Source organism: Mesoplodon mirus, assembly GCF_964341445.2.
Source record: "Mesoplodon mirus genome assembly, chromosome: 4".
NCBI classification, from domain to species: domain Eukaryota; kingdom Metazoa; phylum Chordata; class Mammalia; order Artiodactyla; family Ziphiidae; genus Mesoplodon; species Mesoplodon mirus.
In genome coordinates, this window is record NC_138979.1 from 66,413,971 (window position 1) to 66,433,325 (window position 19,355).

Here is a 19,355-nt window from a genome sequence, read left to right on the forward strand (position 1 = left end):
TGTTCATTCCAACTCCAGATCTGAAGATTATTGCTGAATTCAAAGCCACAGAACCATGACATTTGATCATCAGTGCCTCTTTTTCTCATTTCTCATTGCCATTTTCCACAAGGATAGTTCCAAAATTTTCTCCTTTCCTCATGCCTGTGGTGTGCTTCCTTATCCTTTCACATGACAGGAATACCTAAACTTCCTTCCATTCTTCCTCTTGATTCTCTGCTTCATGATCGGCAGCTGCCAACATTTTGGCTCTCTTCATTAATTGAAAACTATTCTGTCTTATAATTGTATGTGAACAAGTCTTAATTTCTCTTGAAAACTTTGAGCGCAGGGACCATTCTTGTTCATCTTTGTGTTTCTGGTGTTTGAAATTATTTCAAATGACCATGAACTATTTGGTGGTCTCTTGATAGTCCACAGTAGCTATGGATGGATATTAGTTGGTTCCAAGATACTGTCCAAAAGCTCCTTTTTTGAAGTTGGAAGCATATTTGGACAATTGAAACTTTATCAAAATTGCTGCGTAGTATTGTATTTTAAAGGCAGGTTTACATTATCAGTTATTTTGGTATTAAATTCATTTTGCCTGAAGCAACAGAACTTTAGTAATTGATTTCATAATCATTATTTCTAGATATACTGTACTGTTTAGCAGTATTGTTGCAAGTGAATGTAATTGGTAGTAGTTGATTCCTAGTTTGCTGTTTAATGTGTTCTAAGGATTTTAAATATAGATACATTTATCAGTTTGTTATTGAACATAGATTAGTGGGAAAGTTGCTTGGAAATAATAAAATTTTTTTTCTAACAGTAGAATACTAATTTGTATTTTCTGTTTTTATTAGGTAAGACTATCAGTAATAGAGTGATAGACACAGCCCCAATTTTTGCTACTGAGCAAGTATTTTATAAATACATTTATAAAACTGAATATTGCATACAGTTTTCTTTAAAGCACACATGCTTATCAATTAGAGTAAAAATAAAGTTTGTATTACAACATTCTTTTCCTTTTTTTCTTTCTCTTTTTAGGCCTCATTGCTACGATTTCAGAGTACCCTGGTAATAGCTGAGCATGGAAATGATACCCTAGCACCCATTACATTAAATACCATCACTGCAGCCACACGTCTTGGAGGTGAAGTGTCCTGTTTAGTAGCTGGAACCAAATGTGACAAGGTGAGAAATTTTTAAGGTCAACCATAGCAAATATAATCTCCATCAAGAGACAGGGAAAGATGGAGACAGAGAATTATGCTGAGGACTGTAACCCAAACTGGTCTCTGATCCTCATTAAATGCTGAATGTCACAACCGTTACTATGTGTGAAAAAAGGAACTAAAAGGTTTGCTCACCAGGCATTTTATCTTTTGAAATGAGGTAGAATACTTAATTTAGTTCCACTGGCACCATCATGTACCATCAGGTACCAAGTAGAGTGATAATATTTGAGTCCCCTTAGAGGTTAATAGCCGATCCCTTTTTTGTGTTGATGAATATGCTTGCTAATTGCTTTTAGTTCCTGTAAGTGGTAAATCTGGAAAAAGTATCATGGGTGTTAATTTTTAATTGGTGTAAGAATTCAAATGTAAGTATTATGCTTTCTAAACTATAGCTGCTACTAAAAGGTGTTCTTCATTTTGGTTGTTGTTGAAATAAGACAGTGACAGCTTTGTAAAGTAACCCCCTGGAAAGGAGCTCTAATGTGGTATGCAGAGTCTGTACCTCTGGGCTGTAGTGTAGTTGAAAGTGTGCTTCAATTAAGCTTACCCAGCTTGAGCCGCCCGTTCCCTCTCACTATACAGGAGTTGCCAATTGTACAGCTGGGGGCTTGGACCTCAGAGGAAGAAATCCCTAATAAAGCATGTTTCTTTTTAGAGGATTTAATTCATTTTTTATTAAATGGCATTGTTGCAGAGCATGTGATGTAATGCAGGTTCAGAATGTTAGTGTTGTTTCTGTCCATATTCTTACGTGAAATTGGTATCTTAAAAGAATGTATTCAAGCAGGTTTGCGGTTATGTGGATTTCTTTACCAAAATCCTGCTAACACTTGTTGAGTCTTACATAGTTATTAACCACAATGTATGATGATATAGCTAAGCTATCTTTTTGGTTGCCCTACTTTCAGATATACTAGTTCTGGATTTGATTATTTATTTTGCTGTGATTTTAAATAATTATTCTAATATGACTTAAAAATATTTGATGCTATTTTATTTACATTATTTTGAGAAAGATCAAAACAAATCATCTTTTCTTCAGTTACAATTTTATTGTCGTGTCACATTTTAATCTTAAAGAAAAACAATCAGTACCTGTATATAGAGACTGTTAATAGCCTAGGCATATTTCAGTTTTATATTGTTTTCTGTAGCTGTCATAAACAGCAAGTGACTCTTCTGTGTAGTGCCTGAAGTTTTTGCTGTTTTTTTTTTCTTTAAAAAGATGGTTTTGATAGTACAAGATTGTCTTCCAGTGAACACTTGATTCAGAAGAGGTGCTTTTGCACTGCGTTCTTTCTTCAGTGAATATTGTTGCAATCTTACCCTCCATCAAGGGAGGGGACAGGAGGCACAGCATTTTATGCCTACACCTCAGTGAATCAGCATGGAGGTAAACAAGAAGACAGTAGACCATAATATGATTACCATGTTTCTCCTAAAGCAGAAACTAGTTATGCTGTAATTAAAGAGATTTAAAAGAAGGAATTCTAATTGCCTTCTGTATACAGGAAGTCTGAGTGGTCAAAAAGCTTTCCCAGAACCCCAGCCTGATTCTAAACAGAAGAAATGAGGATTTCAAATACAAAATATTTTGCTTCATCATAGATAAATATATGTCAGTGAGTAGGAACTCAGTGGTTCACAGGGGACTGTTATATAAGATTTTCTTTATTGCCCAGATTCACTCACTAATTTTAAAATCAGCAGAAATTATTATTGCCAGATAAAGTGCAGTAGTCTGTATATCAGTGTGGTTAACTCCTGTTCTTTAGCTCTAGGAACCCTGAGTCTGAAGTGTATTGGCTGTGTTGTTATTGTGAGAGAATCTAACTGTTGCTTCATTTTCACCATTTCTAAAATGATGAATTTACATTTGCACTGAGTGAAAGGAAAGAGCACAATGTACAACTAAATTGGAGTAGACAGCTGTGTTGATTTTGGTTTATCAATTAGTACTTCTCTTTTTCAAGGCAGGAATTTTTGTTTAAGGTCAGTGGACAGTAAGATCAATTGGCTTAAGATTTTCTTTGTTAAATACTTTTTTAAATTCCCAAGTAGTCCTTTTTCCCATAAGAACAGTTTTTACAGTTGACCATTAAGATTTTATGCTCTGTTGATAATTGTAGTGGTGGCTCTGTCAGTATCTTTCTGTTAGATGGATAATTGAAAACTCTTTTATTCGCAGGTGGCACAAGATCTCTGCAAAGTAACAGGTGTAGCAAAAGTTCTGGTGGCTCAGCATGATGTGTACAAAGGCTTCCTTCCAGGTGAGTTTTTCCAGTGGAAAGAAATAAGTTTATGAATTTATGAAATAAATAAAATAATATAAAATGTGTTTATCAAATGTGTTTAATTCTCAGAGGAACTGACACCATTGATTTTGGCAACTCAGAAGCAGTTTAATTACACACACATCTGTGCTGGAGCATCTGCCTTTGGAAAGGTGAGAAGATTGAGACTGTGGAATCTGATGTCACTGCTTGGAAGCATTAGATTTCATTGTGCTGAAAATGTACAACAGACTTTGTTTAGATAGCTAATCCTGGCTTTCAGAATTAATGTGATAGTTTTGCTAAAATTTATTCTTTCAAGATTTTATAATTTCTGTGAAAATGCTATCTCCAGGCTTTCCATTTTGTCACAGAGAGAACTCTGTTCTTTCAAGATTTCATCATAATTTATTAGAATGCCTCTTCCAGATTTTCAGATTTTGTTATGGAGAAAACTATTTAAAAAAATTATTTTACTTTAAAAACAATGTTGAACTTTCTCATTGTGTCAATGTCATTTATATTAGTAACCCATTATAAGAGATGGCTTTGTTTGAGTGACTGATGGATATTTAGAAAGGCCAAATTTATCTATTTGGGGGATTTGGGAAGGGCTGTGTGGTGGCTGAAGACATCCTTAGGGTAGAGAAAGGTGTAATCTGATCATGTGCATTGTGATATGTCTGAAGAAAGAATGAGCTATGAGATGGGTCGTGGTCTGCATGAAGTTTTAAAAAAAGGGAGGGGGAATGTAGGGGGAGCCCAAGAGAAGGAATTTGTCAGTGGGTCTTTCTTGCTCTCCCTGTGACCATGGGTATTATTCTAGCTCCCTTTTCTTTTATCCCATTCTTAATAAGCTGCAGCTTGTAGTTTTTATTTTTACCTTTAAAGATGGTAAATTAAGTTGTACGCAAATACATTCTTATTATAAAAGATGCACACAGTAAAGCAGTATGCAGAGCAAGGTATCACAATTGCCCTTTCTTATTCCCAACTCTCTTCCCTCTTCCAAAGTACTGGTGTTAATAGTTGTACATTCTTTTAAGCCTTTTCCTGTGGATTTTCAAATTATAATAGATGTACAATTTTTTTTTTAACTTCTAGAATGGGATAGTATAGCATGAATTGTTTTGTGACTGGTGGTTTTCACTTAAGAGTATATCTTGAAAATATTTGCTCATAATGTGTCTATCTCATTTTTTAAATGGTTGCATAATATTTCATAGTTAGCCAAGGATGGACAGTTAGGTTATTTCTAATTTTTTGTATTTATAAACTTTGCTGTAAAGAAACGTCCTTGTATATACCTTTGTATACATGGGCTGGTATTTATTTAGAACAGAGGTCTAGAAGTGAAATAGCTGGGTCAAGACTATGTGCTTTTAAAATTTTGATGTATATTGCTAAATTGCTCTCATGAGGGGATGCCTCAGTTTGCACTCCACCAGTTGCCTAGCTTGCCAACACTTGCTATTGTACATTTTAACATTTCCCCCCCAATCTGATGTGTGAAAAATCATATCTTTAACAGTTTTGCATTTCTCTCATTGATAGTGAGATCAAATATCTTTTCATATAGTTATCAGTCATTTAAATTCCTTCTTTGAATTGTCTTGATTTGACTTTTTTTCCTTTTACATTCACAATTGTATTTGATTTTTAAATACGAGTTTGGGGAATAAGATATAAGCTCTTTCATCAGCTAACCATGTCGAGTGGTAATAGCAGTGAGTTCCCAACACATTGATCTCTTTTCTTGCAAAATGAATAGTGTTTGTGAATATTTATCTGTAGTGCAATATAGCTTCTAGACGTGAATCACTGCAAACATGTAGGGATCTTGCACTGTCACCCATGTGAATTGCTCTAGTTTGTTTTTAAGCTCACAATTATCACTTTGAATTCATTAAATTTTTTCTTTTAAGATTAGTAGAATTTCTAGGCAATAACAGAATTTGTAATCTACAATGTAAATACATGAGTTTAATCAATAATTGTTCTTTTACTAATAACAATGTGACAACAATTAGGTTGTCACATTGCAGACTATCATAAGTTTTCCCATTTTTGTGTGGGGTTTGGTAATTGCTAAGTAAGATGGTTCTATATATATGACATATGATATATGACTCTGGGCTAGTCACTTACCTTCCTGAAATCTGTTTTCTGATATGTAAAATGATGCAGTTTGGCCAAGTGATGTCTATGATCTACCAACTAGAAATGTTAAAATGGAATGGGTTTTTTCTATGGCAGGTTTCACTTCCCTTGGAAATGATTAAGTCAGAGGCTTGACATCCAGCTACTGTACTTTGGATTGTTGTAGATGAGCATTGAACTAAAAGATCTTTATGGACCATTCCATCTCTGAGAGTTTGGTTCTGTGTTGGGTGATATAAACAATTTCGTAAGTCCGAGTTTCTGTGATGACAGTTTACCTAACAGATTGTTAAACCAAGAAGGGGTGTTTGTTGTATCTGATTAGCTAGATTTTAATACTCTAGCCTTGATTGCTATGTTGTGACATACGGGAGTTTTGAGAACAAAGGTCACATAGTAGTAGCTGTTGCTGCAGCCTCTGAATGGATTTGGAATGAGGAAGAGTCCATCAGATTAAGCTAAACAATTGGCTGTATAACAGTTCTTCACCAATTGTGTTTTCAAGATACCACACCTTTGTACTGGTATGCTAGAATTTTAAAATCTGTCACCTTTTTGTGCATCAAAAGAAAACTGTGTTAGTTATTGCCTCTCCTTCCCTGAAACCATGTGGTTGAGCCTGTTGGATAGTGTAGAAATAGATCTGTTTACCATCCATCCTCTTAGGAGATTCAGACAGAAGATCAGACCTGAAAAAACGTGTGCCTTTAAGTACTGTGGTAAATTTTTTTTCAAGAAGTGCTAAAATAAAACAAGGGATAATAGAAGTACAAAAGATATTAAATTTCAAGTTTAGAAAGTTGTAAAACTTTAAAAAGAAGCACAGTCTGCATATCATAAAATTTGTAAGAGAATCTGCTCAGCCAGGTAACAATATTCCAGCAGTATTTCCTGAACAATTTAAAGAAGGTGGCTCAGGAAAAGAGTTACTTACTGAAGTAGGCTTTAAATGCTGACAAATTTGGTTTCTTTTAAAAGCACATGTCTTCTAAACTTCTTATTTATCAAGTTAGAGCTATGTTTAATGGAATTTTAATTATTTTCCCAAGCCCTTTATTTCCTATGAAATCTTAATTTTTTCTAATTGTGGATTTATAAACTACAGTACTTTTCAGTAGCTCTTTTAGGTAGCAATAGATTGAAAATTAGAAAATCTTTATAGATTTTCAGATGCAACAGGAGGAAATTTGATTCAGGCTTTTAACACTTGTTAGCATCGATTTATGTAGAACTGCTTATTAGATACGGGGCAGAGACACAAGAAGCAGAAGACACACAACCTCTGTTCTCAGGGTGCTTTATAAATTTAGTTGAGGGTCATATAGTATGTATATTAAAAAGTATTTTAAAACAAAATACACGTTAGTGCCAATTAAATAGTATAATTGTACATGCATGCAAGAGGATGAAGAATAAAGGAGTGATTAGAGGATAATCCTGAGAGAATTCTTAGAGCAACAGAGAGGGTTTGGGGTTGGAGTGAGGAGAGGAACTTGAGTACTGTCATAATGAAAGTTTGCCTGCTAGAGGTAGTATCATGTACTGAGTTTAGGGGATGCCATGGAGTAAGCTCTCTGTAGAAAGTAGTGTAGAATTCACCTTTTCTATTTATGTGATCAAAGCAACACTTCACTTTTAAAATTACACTTAGATGGTGTCATCATCTAAGAGAACCTCTGAGTCTAGAAAGCATGGATATTCATTCTTCACTAACTGATTCTGTTTTAGAGCCTGAGAGTCAGAGAAATTTAGAGTAGAAGCATAGAGATTCTCTTCCTCTCATTGTGAGGTGAAGTAACTAAGGCCTGGGAATATTGTGGCTTGCCCAATGGTCCCTGCTAGTGGGAGCAAAGTTACCACATGTATCTATTCCAGAGATGTTATATGCATATACAAGGAAAAGCACATACATTAATTTTTGTTGAGATATATATGTGTGTGTGTATATATATATATATATAGAGAGAGAGAGAGAGAGGGAGAGGCATTGTGCTTTACTTTTCTCATTTTTTAAAATTATATGGATGAACTATAATTTATAAACCTATCCCCTGTTGATGGACACTTAGGTTAGTTTTGATCTTTTAATGCAACATCACTTTTTAAACAGATGAAAATGTCTGCTTTGAAATTATTTCTTTCATGTACATTAAATAAACATATACAAGTATGTTCTTTCTCAGTATTTGAGAATTTTACTACTACTCTAAATATTTTTCTATATTATCTAAATTCAGTAGTCTATAACTGTCACACTTCATAAATGATGATCATTAAAGCAAATATCCTATCTCATAATTCAACATACTGAGTTAAGGTAGTTTATTGCTATAAAACTCTTAATGTAGTTAGAGTAATCATCGAGTCTTACTTATGCTCAAAGACTCTCCAAAAAGTTGTGCTTGAAATTGTGGTATGTCTAAAGATGCATGTGAAATATAAAATATTCAAATTAAAATTTCTACAGAATTTCCATTTAGAGAATGTTATTGCTGATAACTTTATAGCCATCCATCAGCATGTATGTGTGTAACTCACTGCTTATTTTGCTTTTAGAACCTTTTGCCCAGAATAGCAGCCAAACTTGATGTTGCCCCTATTTCTGACATCATTGCAATCAAATCACCCGACACATTTGTGAGAACCATTTATGCAGGTGAGTACCCAAGGAAAATAATTAATCAGTATGTTAAATTTTTGAAAACTTTAAAAGCAGAGATTAATCTTGAAGACAGGATTTTGAAATATGGACCATCTTAAGATTTCTGAGGAAAATCTTAGTCTTAGAATTGCCACTGGACCATGACATGACATCCTCTCTGGTAAATCTGGAACACATTTCTTTCCTTCCTGATCATTCAGTGTACAGAGTGAGATTTTTCCAGTGATCAATAAAAGTTAGATTTACTATTTAGTATATTTTGTAAGTGGCACCTGGAAAAGAAAATTTTCTATTTTTTAAAGTAGTATTTTCTTTTTTTTTTTAACATCTTTATTGTAAAGTAGTATTTTCAGTCTTCTTTGCTGCTTCTACTTCATTTCCGTCTGCATTACGATATTCGTTTTGGTATCTCTTTAGTTGATCTTTTGCTAAGCACGCTGGTCTCTAGTGGGGCTGGAGAAGGCAGTGAACTCTGTTCTTTCTGATCGAAGTTGTGCGTTTCAGTATAAATGGGCAATTCTCAAATCAGATCTTTCATCATTAGTAGTGTTTAAAGGGAAATATTTGGTCATAGTTTAGGTTACTCTTAATGTGATTGCTAATCCATAAGAAATGTTTCAAATCCTTTAAAAGTCTTGATGCATCACACTTCCTGTCCTTTACGCCTGATCATGTTTTCACTTATTTTCCTCCCTTAGCAAGGCATAGTAGCTTCGTTCTTATTAAGTTGTTGCAGCTCATGTTGTTGAGTTACTGATTATGTTGTTTTTGGAGAAGGAAGCTTTTGTTTATATTCCTTTTAGGAAGAGTGTACCTGATTAGTGTGACTGCCTTTTCCAGTTTGTTTCTTCCACGCAGGTCAGCACTTGTTCTATTTTTAAAGACATCCAAGGTTATACAGAGAGCCACTGATATGTTTCTTCAGTGTTATAGTCCTTTAATCTTATACTTAGTAAAGGTAGAAAACAAGTAACTGGTCTACAGTTATTTCTTCCTTCTCTTTGTGAAGTAAATTCTGAACCTCAAAGGACTATTTGGGAGGTTTTTTGCCTTTCATGGTGGTTTTTTAAAAATAAATGTGTATTACAGGAAATGCTTTATGTACAGTGAAGTGTGATGAAAAAGTGAAGGTGTTTTCTGTCCGAGGAACATCTTTTGAAGCTGCAGCGACAAGTGGAGGTAGTGCCAGCTTAGAAAACGGTGAGTGTTCATTTGAATTTGTTTGTATTTATTTCAGTTTTTTGGTTTTTAGCTCAGACATTATATTAGAATAAGAGAAGGCTTCTAGTTAAATTTCTAATGCAGAGTGTTTGAGAGCTCAATCTAAATACTATTCCCAAGTTTATACAAAAATAAGAAATATTTATATCATTTTTGGTCCTTGGATATTTGCTTTGGTGTACATCAAAAGGGTAGGAGGGGGGGTGCATTAAGATTAATCCGTTATGTTGATGTAAAGATTTTTACTCCCCTCTCACTGTTGCCTGTTATAATAGAGATTCAATATAATGGAATAATTTAATAATAGTAAACTTATGGAAGGTGTTATACTTTAACATATACAGTATTTTGTTGAACCCCATAGAGAGAGGCTTATTCCAGTTTTATAGCTAGACTCAGAGAGTTACATGACTTCTCAAAAGTCATACAGCTAATGAGGTGAAGGCTGGAATCTAGTTGTCTTTCATAAAATCAGAGAGAATGAAATTAGTGGCATAAAAAATTCACAGTAACTAACAAAGTTAAATTGCCTGGAATTAATTCTTTGTGTATTTCTCTTAAAAAATATTTTTTACTGTAGAACTTGAATTCATACTCTATGTTTTATTATATGTATCAATATATGCAGCATCAAGTGCTTCCCCAGTGGGGATATCAGAATGGCTTGACCAGAAATTAACAAAAAGCGATCGACCAGAGCTAACAGGTGCCAAAGTGGTGGTATCTGGTGGTAAGTGGAATATTGTAATTTATTAATTTTAAAAAATGATGTAAACGTAAAATACTTTGCTTTTATTAGTACTCATTTTAGAGGAGCACAGGTGTTTTTTCAAATGTAAGAAGTAGGCAAGTTGCGAGTATTAGTCCCATTTTACCGATTAGGAAAATGAAATCATGAGTTTAATACAGTTTGGACTTTCTGTTGCAAATCTGTGTCATTGGCACTAGGGGGAGCATGGTACAAATCTCAACTCCATAGCTTTGTCTTTTTGACTGACTTCTGTGTTATTCAGAAGAGTATGGTTGACTTCTGAAATCACAGAAAGAACTGGTTGGAATCTCAGGGCTGTGTTGTATGATTCCCACCTTTCACTCTACTTTGAAAGACCTCCAGTGCAGTCCAGGTCTTGCTGTGTTGTATGATTCCCACCCTTCACTCTTCTTTGAAAAACCTCCAGTGCAGTCCAGGTCTCTATGGATAACTCTTTGAAAGTTTTTTCGCATTTAGTATCAAAGCTGTTAATATTGCACAAGACTTGCTTCTTTTTGTATGTCATGTTTCTTACTTTAAAAAAAAAAAAGACCAAGAAACAAACAAAAAGGCCTACATTTTATAGCCTGCTGGCTTTTTAAAAAAATAACTGCTGTGATTTAAAAATCTTCACAAACTAAACATCAAATGAAATAATTAAGCTTCCAAACAGCCTCCTATTGCAAGTGGCATTGAGAGGAAATAATTTAATATTTCAAAAAATGTATATCTGACTAGTTTATTCACTTATTTTTTAAAGAAATGTTTATTGGGTATATGTTCTCTGCCAGGCCCATTGCAAAGTGCTGAAGAAACAAAGAGGAAAAGGCAGATTGTTCTTGCTCTTAAGGAGTTGAAAGTCTAGTGGAATGACTTCCATGAAAATAATAACTTCTTTCAGTTGTTCAGCTAAGTATTGCTAAATATAGCAGTGACCAAGATAGGTAAGGATCTTGTATTGAAAGAATTTTTCTTCTAGTGGGGAAGACTGATTTTAAAGACTGATTATACCATTAGTTAACCAGTTAATTACAGTAGTGCTGAATGCTTTATAGGAGAAGTACAGGAGTATCATGGGAGAACTCAGGAAAGGCTTTATAGAGGAGATGGCAGTTGTGTAATATGAAGATTCACTCATGTATACAAAGTTCAAAATTTTTATGGAATGGAGTTTATATTTGCTCAATATTTTTTTTCATCTTTTTAAATGAGGTCGGGGTTTGAAGAGTGGAGAGAACTTTAAATTGTTGTACGATTTGGCAGATCAACTACATGCTGCAGGTAAAGTTACTTTCCATAGTAGAAAAATGTTCCCATTTCGTTGGAAATATTTTTTCTTCATTATTTCTTTTGTATATAAGTCATTCAAAGCTGCAGATTTTTTGCTTTCTCTGGTTTTCAACTTTTCTCTCTGAAACAGTTTTTCTTAGTCTCCAAGTAAATGGTATAGTGTTCAGTGAAGAGAGGTTGTCCATGTTCTTTTTTATTATTTATATGACACTCTTAACATTTGCCACATTTTAGTAGTTTTTTCCATTAAAAAAAAATTAAATGTCAGCTTCATCGCCTACTTCAGGAATGCCTTATTTTTCCCTTTATTGGTGGTCTAACATAAATCTCTCATACAAGTAGAAATTAACATTTAACATTATTTTTTAAATTTATAGGGAAGAGACATCTTGTTATTAAAAGTATATTGAGAATGGAATGATGTTTTTTGAAAAATCAGAAAACTAAAAATATTTTAGTTTTTAATTATACAACCATTACATGAATATATTCTTCTTTTTATAGAAATATCTGTTTTCTTCTCCCCCTTTTGAGAGTTTTGTGTATAACTTTCTAAGCTTTTCCTGTCCTTTTATATTACCTAATATGTGTACCCATAGAAACAATTATGGTTTTGTCTGAATAAAGGCAGGATATTGACTCTTTATAATTAGATGGTGGTATTTGACTGAGGATATTTCATTCATGCATTCATTCATTCATTCACTGAAGAAATATATATCAAGTGTCCGCCATTTGGCAGGCACTATTTTAGGAGGTAAGCGAAAGCAATGAACAAAATAAGCAAAATTATTCTCTCACAGCTCTAGAGGCCACAGGTGTGTTGACATCAAGGTGTTGGCAGAGCCACACTCCCTCTGGGGGTGAATCTGTTTGTTTCCAGTTACCAGAGGCTGCCTTGGCATTCCTGGGCTTATGGCCGCATCACTCCAGTTTCTGCCTCTGTCCTCACATTACTTTCTTCTCTCTGTATCTGTTTCATATCTCCTTCTGTGTCCCTCTTACAAGGATACTGTGATGACATTTAGAACCCACCTAGATTATTCAGGATAAGTGCCTTCTCCTAAGATCCTTAATTTTTTTATCCTATCTGCTGTCATACAGGTAATTCACAGGTTCTGGGTATTAGAAAGTGAATATATCTTTGGAGAGGCCATTTTTCTGCCTACCACAGACAGTAAACACAATAAATTAGTAAGTAATATAGTGTGTTAGAGGGTAGTAAATGCTATGAAAATAATAGAACAGGAAAAGGAGGAGGATTGGAGGGGGAGGATTGCAGGTTTAAATAAGCTGGTCGGAGTATGCCTTAATGAGGAGACATCTGAATAAAGGTTTGAAGAAGGTAAGGAAGCAAGCCATGAGGAAATCTGAGAGAGAGTGTTTCAGGTAGAGGGACCAGTAAAGTGCAAAGGGCTTTTTGCTAAGGCAGGAAGGTGTCTGGCCTCCGTGATGAGTAACAAGGAGGCCAGTGTGGCTGGAATGAAAAGTGCAGAAAGGGAGAGTGGTAAGAGGTAAGATTGGAAGTAATAGACCAGATCACATAGGGCTTGTAGGCCTTCGTAAGGAGATTGGTTTTCTCTGAGTAAAATGGGGAACCATTGAGCAAAAGAGTTGCATGATCTGACACATATTAAAAGCATCAGTCTGGCTACAGTTTTGAGAATAGACTATAGGGTGATAAGTGCAGTAACAAGGAGATCAATTAGAAGACTGTTTCAATCATTCAGGTGAGAGATGCTCATGGTTTGAACCAGGTTAGTAGCTGTAGATGTGGGGAGAAACAGTTTTGGGATATATATTTGAAGGTAGAACCATTGGGATTTCCTGATAGATTGAATATAGATTATGAGGAAAAGTTTTTATCTGGCAGCTGGTAGGATGGAGTTGCCATTAGCTGAGATGGGGAATACCCCAGGTGGCACAGTTTCCAAGGATAGACCAGGAGTTCAGTTTTGGGCATGCATTCAGGCCACCATATGTGCAGGTTCTGCATCCATGGATTCAACCAACCATGGATCAAAAATATTCGGGGGGAAGAAATTCCAGAAAGTTCCAAAAAACAATATGAATTTGCCTTGCACTGGCAGCTGTTTATATAACATTTACATTGTATTTATAATTATTTACATAGCATTTACATTATTCAGTATTATAAGTAATTTAGAGATGATTTAAACTATAGGCATCGCACTTTGCAGATATTACATTTTTTTACAAATTGAACGTTTGTGGCAACCTTGCTTTGAGCAAGCCTATTGGTGCCATTTTTCCAACAGCATTTGATCACTTAATGTCTCTTGTGTCACATTTTGGTAATTCTCGCAATATTTCAGACTTTTTCATTACTGTTATATTTGTTACGATATGTGATCAGTGACCTTTGATGTTACTATTGCAAAAAGACTATGACTTGCTGAAGGCTCAGATGATGATTAACATTTTTTAGCAATAAAGTATTTTTAAATTAAGGTACGTACATTATTTTGTTAGACATAATGCTATTGCACATTTAATAGACTACAGTATAGTATAAACATAACTTTTATATGCAAAAAAATCCATGTAACTTGCTTTACTGTGGTGGTTTGGAACCAAACCAGCGATATCCCTGAGGTATGCCTGTATACATAGGTTATATGCAAATATATGCCATTTGATTGTATATAAGGGATTTGAGCATCCTTGGATTTCAGTATCCTTGTGGGGCGGGGTTCCTGAAACCAGTCCCCTGCGGATTCTGAGGAATGACTGTACTAAGTTTTGAGATGTCTAATAATAGACATCCTAACAGAGATGTCAATTAAGCAATTGGTATAGGAATGTGGAGTTCAAAAGTTTGGGCTGGAGATAGAAATTTGGAAATCAATTGCATTTATTTGGCATTTGAAGCCATGAGACCAAATGAACTCACCAAGGGAACTGAGTGTAGATATAGAAGAGGTCCCAGGACTAAGCCTTAGACTCTGCAAGATTAAGAGGTAGGGGAGAAGGGGAGAACAAAGACCAAATGGAATGGGTAAGTAAGGCATGAAAATCAGGATAGAGAGTATGATGTTTTGGAATCCAAATGAAGTGTTTCAGTAAGGGAAAGAGTGATCACCTATGTCAAATACTGCAAGGACAGAAGGTCAAGGACCATGAGGACTGAAAGGTGACTAATTGATTCAGCCACTTAGAAGTCATGGGTGACTTTGAGCAGTTTTAGTAATGGGGGTCGTGGGTAGTGGGGGCAAAAACCTGATTGGAGTGGGTTTAAAAGAATGGTCCTAGGTAGTAGTTACCTGGTTGTATTCACTTTATGATCAGCCATTGAGCAGTAGCACATTTGTGATTTGTGTGCTTTTCTGTATGTGTGTTATATTTTAATAAAAAATTTTTAGAAATAGAATGGGAGGCCTGGCATTGGAGACAGTGAATGCAAACAACTCTTTAGAGGCTTTTAACTCTATGGGAGAGCAGAGAAATAGACAGTAGCTAGAGGGGGAGTGAGACGAACAGAGGGACTTTTTAAAGATTGGACAAATAATAGCATACTTATATGCTGATAGGAATGCTTCAGTTAAGAGGGAAAGATTAATCATACACGAGATAGGAGAGTTACTGGAGAGATGTTCTTGAGTAGATGAGAGAGAATATGAACACAGCTGCAGGTTGATGGGTGAATGTGTTAGTTGGAGCATGTGGAAATTCTCTTCTGATTGTTTCAACTTTTTCAGTGAAATAGGCAGAATCTTAAAGAGTATTGGAAGTTTGAAGAGAGAAGGAAAGATATGAAATTATATCGATAGTTTAAGAAAGATAGAATTAAGGCCTATTTATTTAAAGTAAAACCCAGTTAACATGGCTGAGTATTGGTGTTTTTCTCCAGTCATGCAGAACTATAGTAGGACAGGTATGGAAAAGGTGGAAAGATCGCTTAATCAGTAACCAGAGATGGAGGATTTCCACTTCAGTGTGATGGTACAAGAGGAGGGCAAAGAAATTAAAGACATGTGCAAAGGAGTGATTAGAGTCACTGATCATAGAAATTAAGCTGGGTAAAGAAAGAAGAGAGAACATGAGGGGAGAGAGGGACAATGAATAGAATTGTGGATCCCAGTGTGGTCAGAGGGTTGTTGGAGTAGGGTACTAAAAATAGTCAGCTAGAAAGGAGAGGTCACAGAGAGACTTTGGAAATCAAGATTATTGAGAGATGTTGCTAATGGGCTGGTTGGGGATATGACCATGGGCAGAGTGAAGGACAAGATGACTGGAGGAGAGTTGCTCAAGGAACTGAGAAGCCAGGGTGTCAAAGTCTTCAAGAATTAAGACAAGACTAGTATTGGAGAAAGTGACAAAGACCCAGAAGCTAAAAATCATTGAGGAATGAAGGGACTTGACCTGCTGGTTGATAGATGACACAGCAATATATGGGTGACATAATCTGATGACATGAGCTTCGAAGCTGAAGGGTTTTAAGGAGGGAGGAGGGGAAACTTTCTGAGAGTGGCAGTGAGGGCCTGGTGCACCACCTCTAGGCCCAGTGGTATGAAGATGGTGGCAGACAAAGCGACATCTGCTGGAGAGGGCTGCAGGGGAATCCTTGTCCTCAGGGAACATTTAGACAGATAGGTGGAAGATACAGAGACTTGTGGTTTGCTGGTATCAGGCTGTGAATTCCAGAAATCATAGTGTAAGGTTTCAGGAGTTGGGGAGCAGTGGGAGAAGTGTGCAGACTGGGGCGCATGCAGGGCATTGTGGGGATCAGTGTATGGGTTATGAAGGATAACTTTTGAGTCTGGGGCTTGTTGCAGTGACTGATGTAAGTGAAGGGCAGAATGTGATCAGTCCTGACTGACTCGTGATAGGTAGTGGAGGTGAGTCTGTGAGTGTTAAGAGGTAGTGAGGAGTATTCACTAGGGCTCCCCCTTTTTGTCCTCTCTAGATGGAGATGAAGAGGACCTGAGGCTCATTGTTGACCCCTGCTGGGAGAGGGGGTACCTTTTCTCCAAGTACAGGGCTCCTTTTGACTCCTGCTGAATGAGGATAGAAGGCTAGTTAAATTCTCATTTTTATTTTTAGATAGAAAATACTGGTTAAGCCTTTATCTTGTGTTGTATGTAACTGTTTTCTTTATCTGGTCCTAGAGGTAAAGATATTATAATACCTTTCTTTAAAAGCTGTGAAGTTATGGTGTAAAGGAGCATTATATAATGACATCCCAAACAGGTTATAATGTATGTTTTATATATGTACTATATCAGTGTCTTTTTTTTTTTTTACTGTTTTATCAGTGAATATTCCAGCTAGTTGAATAATAGAGCTTAAAAAATGACAAATATTTTTTCCTTAGTTGGTGCGTCTCGTGCTGCTGTTGATGCTGGCTTTGTTCCCAATGACTTGCAAGTTGGACAGACAGGAAAAATAGTAGCACCGGTAAGTATCGCAATAAAATATGCCATGCAGAATTCTGTGGGGATGAGAACTGTATATCTTTGTGGAACAATCATCCCAGTGATTGGTGTCCTATTCAGTGTACCTAAGCAGTTAGCCATTACCATGGTGAATGTGTTCTTCTCACAGGTCTGTGGATTTCTTGGCCTCAGTAAAACACAGAGCAGTTCTTAAATCCAGCATTGTTTTTCACATTTTTTAAAGCAGTGGAATAGTTTGTCAAATTTATGTCACAACACTAAATATAAAATTGATAGAAGCAGCATTTTATTATTAAATGGATTTTACAAGTTCACGTTAACATTTATTTACCATAAAGCCTATATATTATAAAATCTATCGGTAAAACTGATGAATCTATATTAATGAACACAGAATCTCAAAATTGGGAGCTGTGAGTGACAACTGTGGTCTTATATCTTCCTGAACACCTAGTTTATTTCTGTATCATGTCTAGTTGCATGAAATTCAGAAAATTCTTATCCATATGGATAAGTGATACTAGACTATTCAGTTAAAACTATCCAAAACTTACAAAAGGAATACTTTGGTTTCAAAGTTGAATCACTCACAATATCTAATGATTGTTCACATTTCTTAGATGATTCAGGTTTTCAGTGAATACAATTCTCAGCCAGTTTAAGTCTTTATTGTGTGGAGGAAAATGAATTATTTTATATATTTCAAAAAATTTTTAATGTATTTCAAAACAGGATATTAAGTCATATCCATTTAAAAAAATCTCACATCTCAGTGCCCTGTTCCATCAGAGGTTCATTCAAAGTTTCAAAATAGGCAAAAAATTTAAGTCTTGCTTTTGAAGTTTGTTTTGAAGAGTGTTCAGTCTTTTGCCCATTTTAAAATTGGGTTCTTTGTCTTTTTATTGCCTCTTTATTCACTTTCTTTTGAAGAGCAGAAATTTTTAATTTTTATAAAATCTAATGTATTGATGGTTGTTAATACTTTTTGTGTTATTCAGCTTATTTGAAGTCAGATAAGATCTCAGAATGTAAAATAGTTACTAAATAAACAAAGTCACAAAACCATGTGACCTGTTTGCTTGTGATACTGCATTAGTCAGGCTGTGAGAGCATTTATTGAGCAAGTAAGCTCGAGCCTTCCCTAGCATTTAATGAGGTGTGGCACATAGGTATTTTTTTGGTATAAATCTTGTTTGTCCTAGTTTACATGAATAGATAATCTTTAGGCTTGAATGTATTTACAAAAGATCAGACCCACAACCTTCCTAATCAGTAATACTTCTACAAGAAAGTATGGTGAGAGACAAACTTTTATTTACATTGACTTTTCAGTAACAACACACTTGTTATTAAGTAGGATAGCAGAATGACAGGGGATGACCAGTGGCATCCTTACCTGTATTGTAAATAAATGTCATACAGTCAGCTTTCTTCAACATTACTGTCATGAATATAGGATTATTGAAAATTTTTCATAAGGAATTTAAATACATTAAAGGCTTTGAAGACTTTCTTTAACATAAATCACGTAAGCCCCAGAGATTCTGATTCATTAACTCTGAGTTAGACTTCGACATGTATATATATGTGTACATATTTATTTGTGTGTGTGTGTACTTTTCTTTAAGGCTTTAAAGCTTTTTTGAGATGTTCTCAAGTTTACAGAAAACTTTCAAGGACAGAGTAAAGGTCTTTATTTTTGTGGACTATTAGAGAGTAAGTTGCTGAGATGATTCTCCATCATCTCCAAATATGTAGGACATTCTCCTATAAAGCCACAGTACAACTTTTAAAATTAGGAGATTAACATCAATTTACATTAATACTATCTAATCATCAGACCTTGTTCAGGTTTTGCCAGTTGTCCCAATAATGTCCTGTATAGCAAAAGGATGTAGTTCATAATCACATGTTGCATTGCATACAGTTGTCATGTGTCCTTTCATCTCAAACAGTTCCTTTCTTACTTTGACTTTCATGACCTTGACACTTTGGAAAAATTATAGGACAGCTATTTTGTAGAATAGAATATCCCTCAATTTGCATTTGTCTGATGTCTCCTCACCATTCAGTTTAGGTTATATATACATCTTTGACAGGAATATCACAAAAGTGCTATTTCATACTGTCAGATGGTACACAATTTCATTGTGTCTTATTAGATTTTCACTTTGACCATTTGGTTAAATTTTTCATAAGGAATTTAAATATATTAAAGGCTTTGATATCTGTCAAACTTCTCCACTGTAAAGTTATGTTTCCCTTTTTAATTAATAAATGTTTTATGAGGAGGTACTTTGAAATGATGTGAATATTCCAGTTCTCCTCACTTTCAGTTTATTTATTTATATTTATTTA

The 19,355-nt window shown here is 35.1% G+C and overlaps 1 protein-coding gene across 1 annotated transcript in view; it reads left to right on the forward strand.

The window, feature by feature from the left end:
* Positions 1–19,355, forward strand: part of ETFA (electron transfer flavoprotein subunit alpha) — an 84,767-nt gene that overhangs the window by 12,217 nt on the left and 53,195 nt on the right. Inside the window, exons 2-9 of the mRNA XM_082618881.1 lie at positions 1,033–1,179; positions 3,412–3,493; positions 3,587–3,669; positions 8,213–8,312; positions 9,408–9,518; positions 10,168–10,269; positions 11,503–11,571; positions 16,916–16,998. Of these exons, the coding sequence (XP_082475007.1) occupies positions 1,033–1,179; positions 3,412–3,493; positions 3,587–3,669; positions 8,213–8,312; positions 9,408–9,518; positions 10,168–10,269; positions 11,503–11,571; positions 16,916–16,998 (777 nt within the window). The remainder of the gene's footprint in view (positions 1–1,032; positions 1,180–3,411; positions 3,494–3,586; positions 3,670–8,212; positions 8,313–9,407; positions 9,519–10,167; positions 10,270–11,502; positions 11,572–16,915; positions 16,999–19,355) is intronic.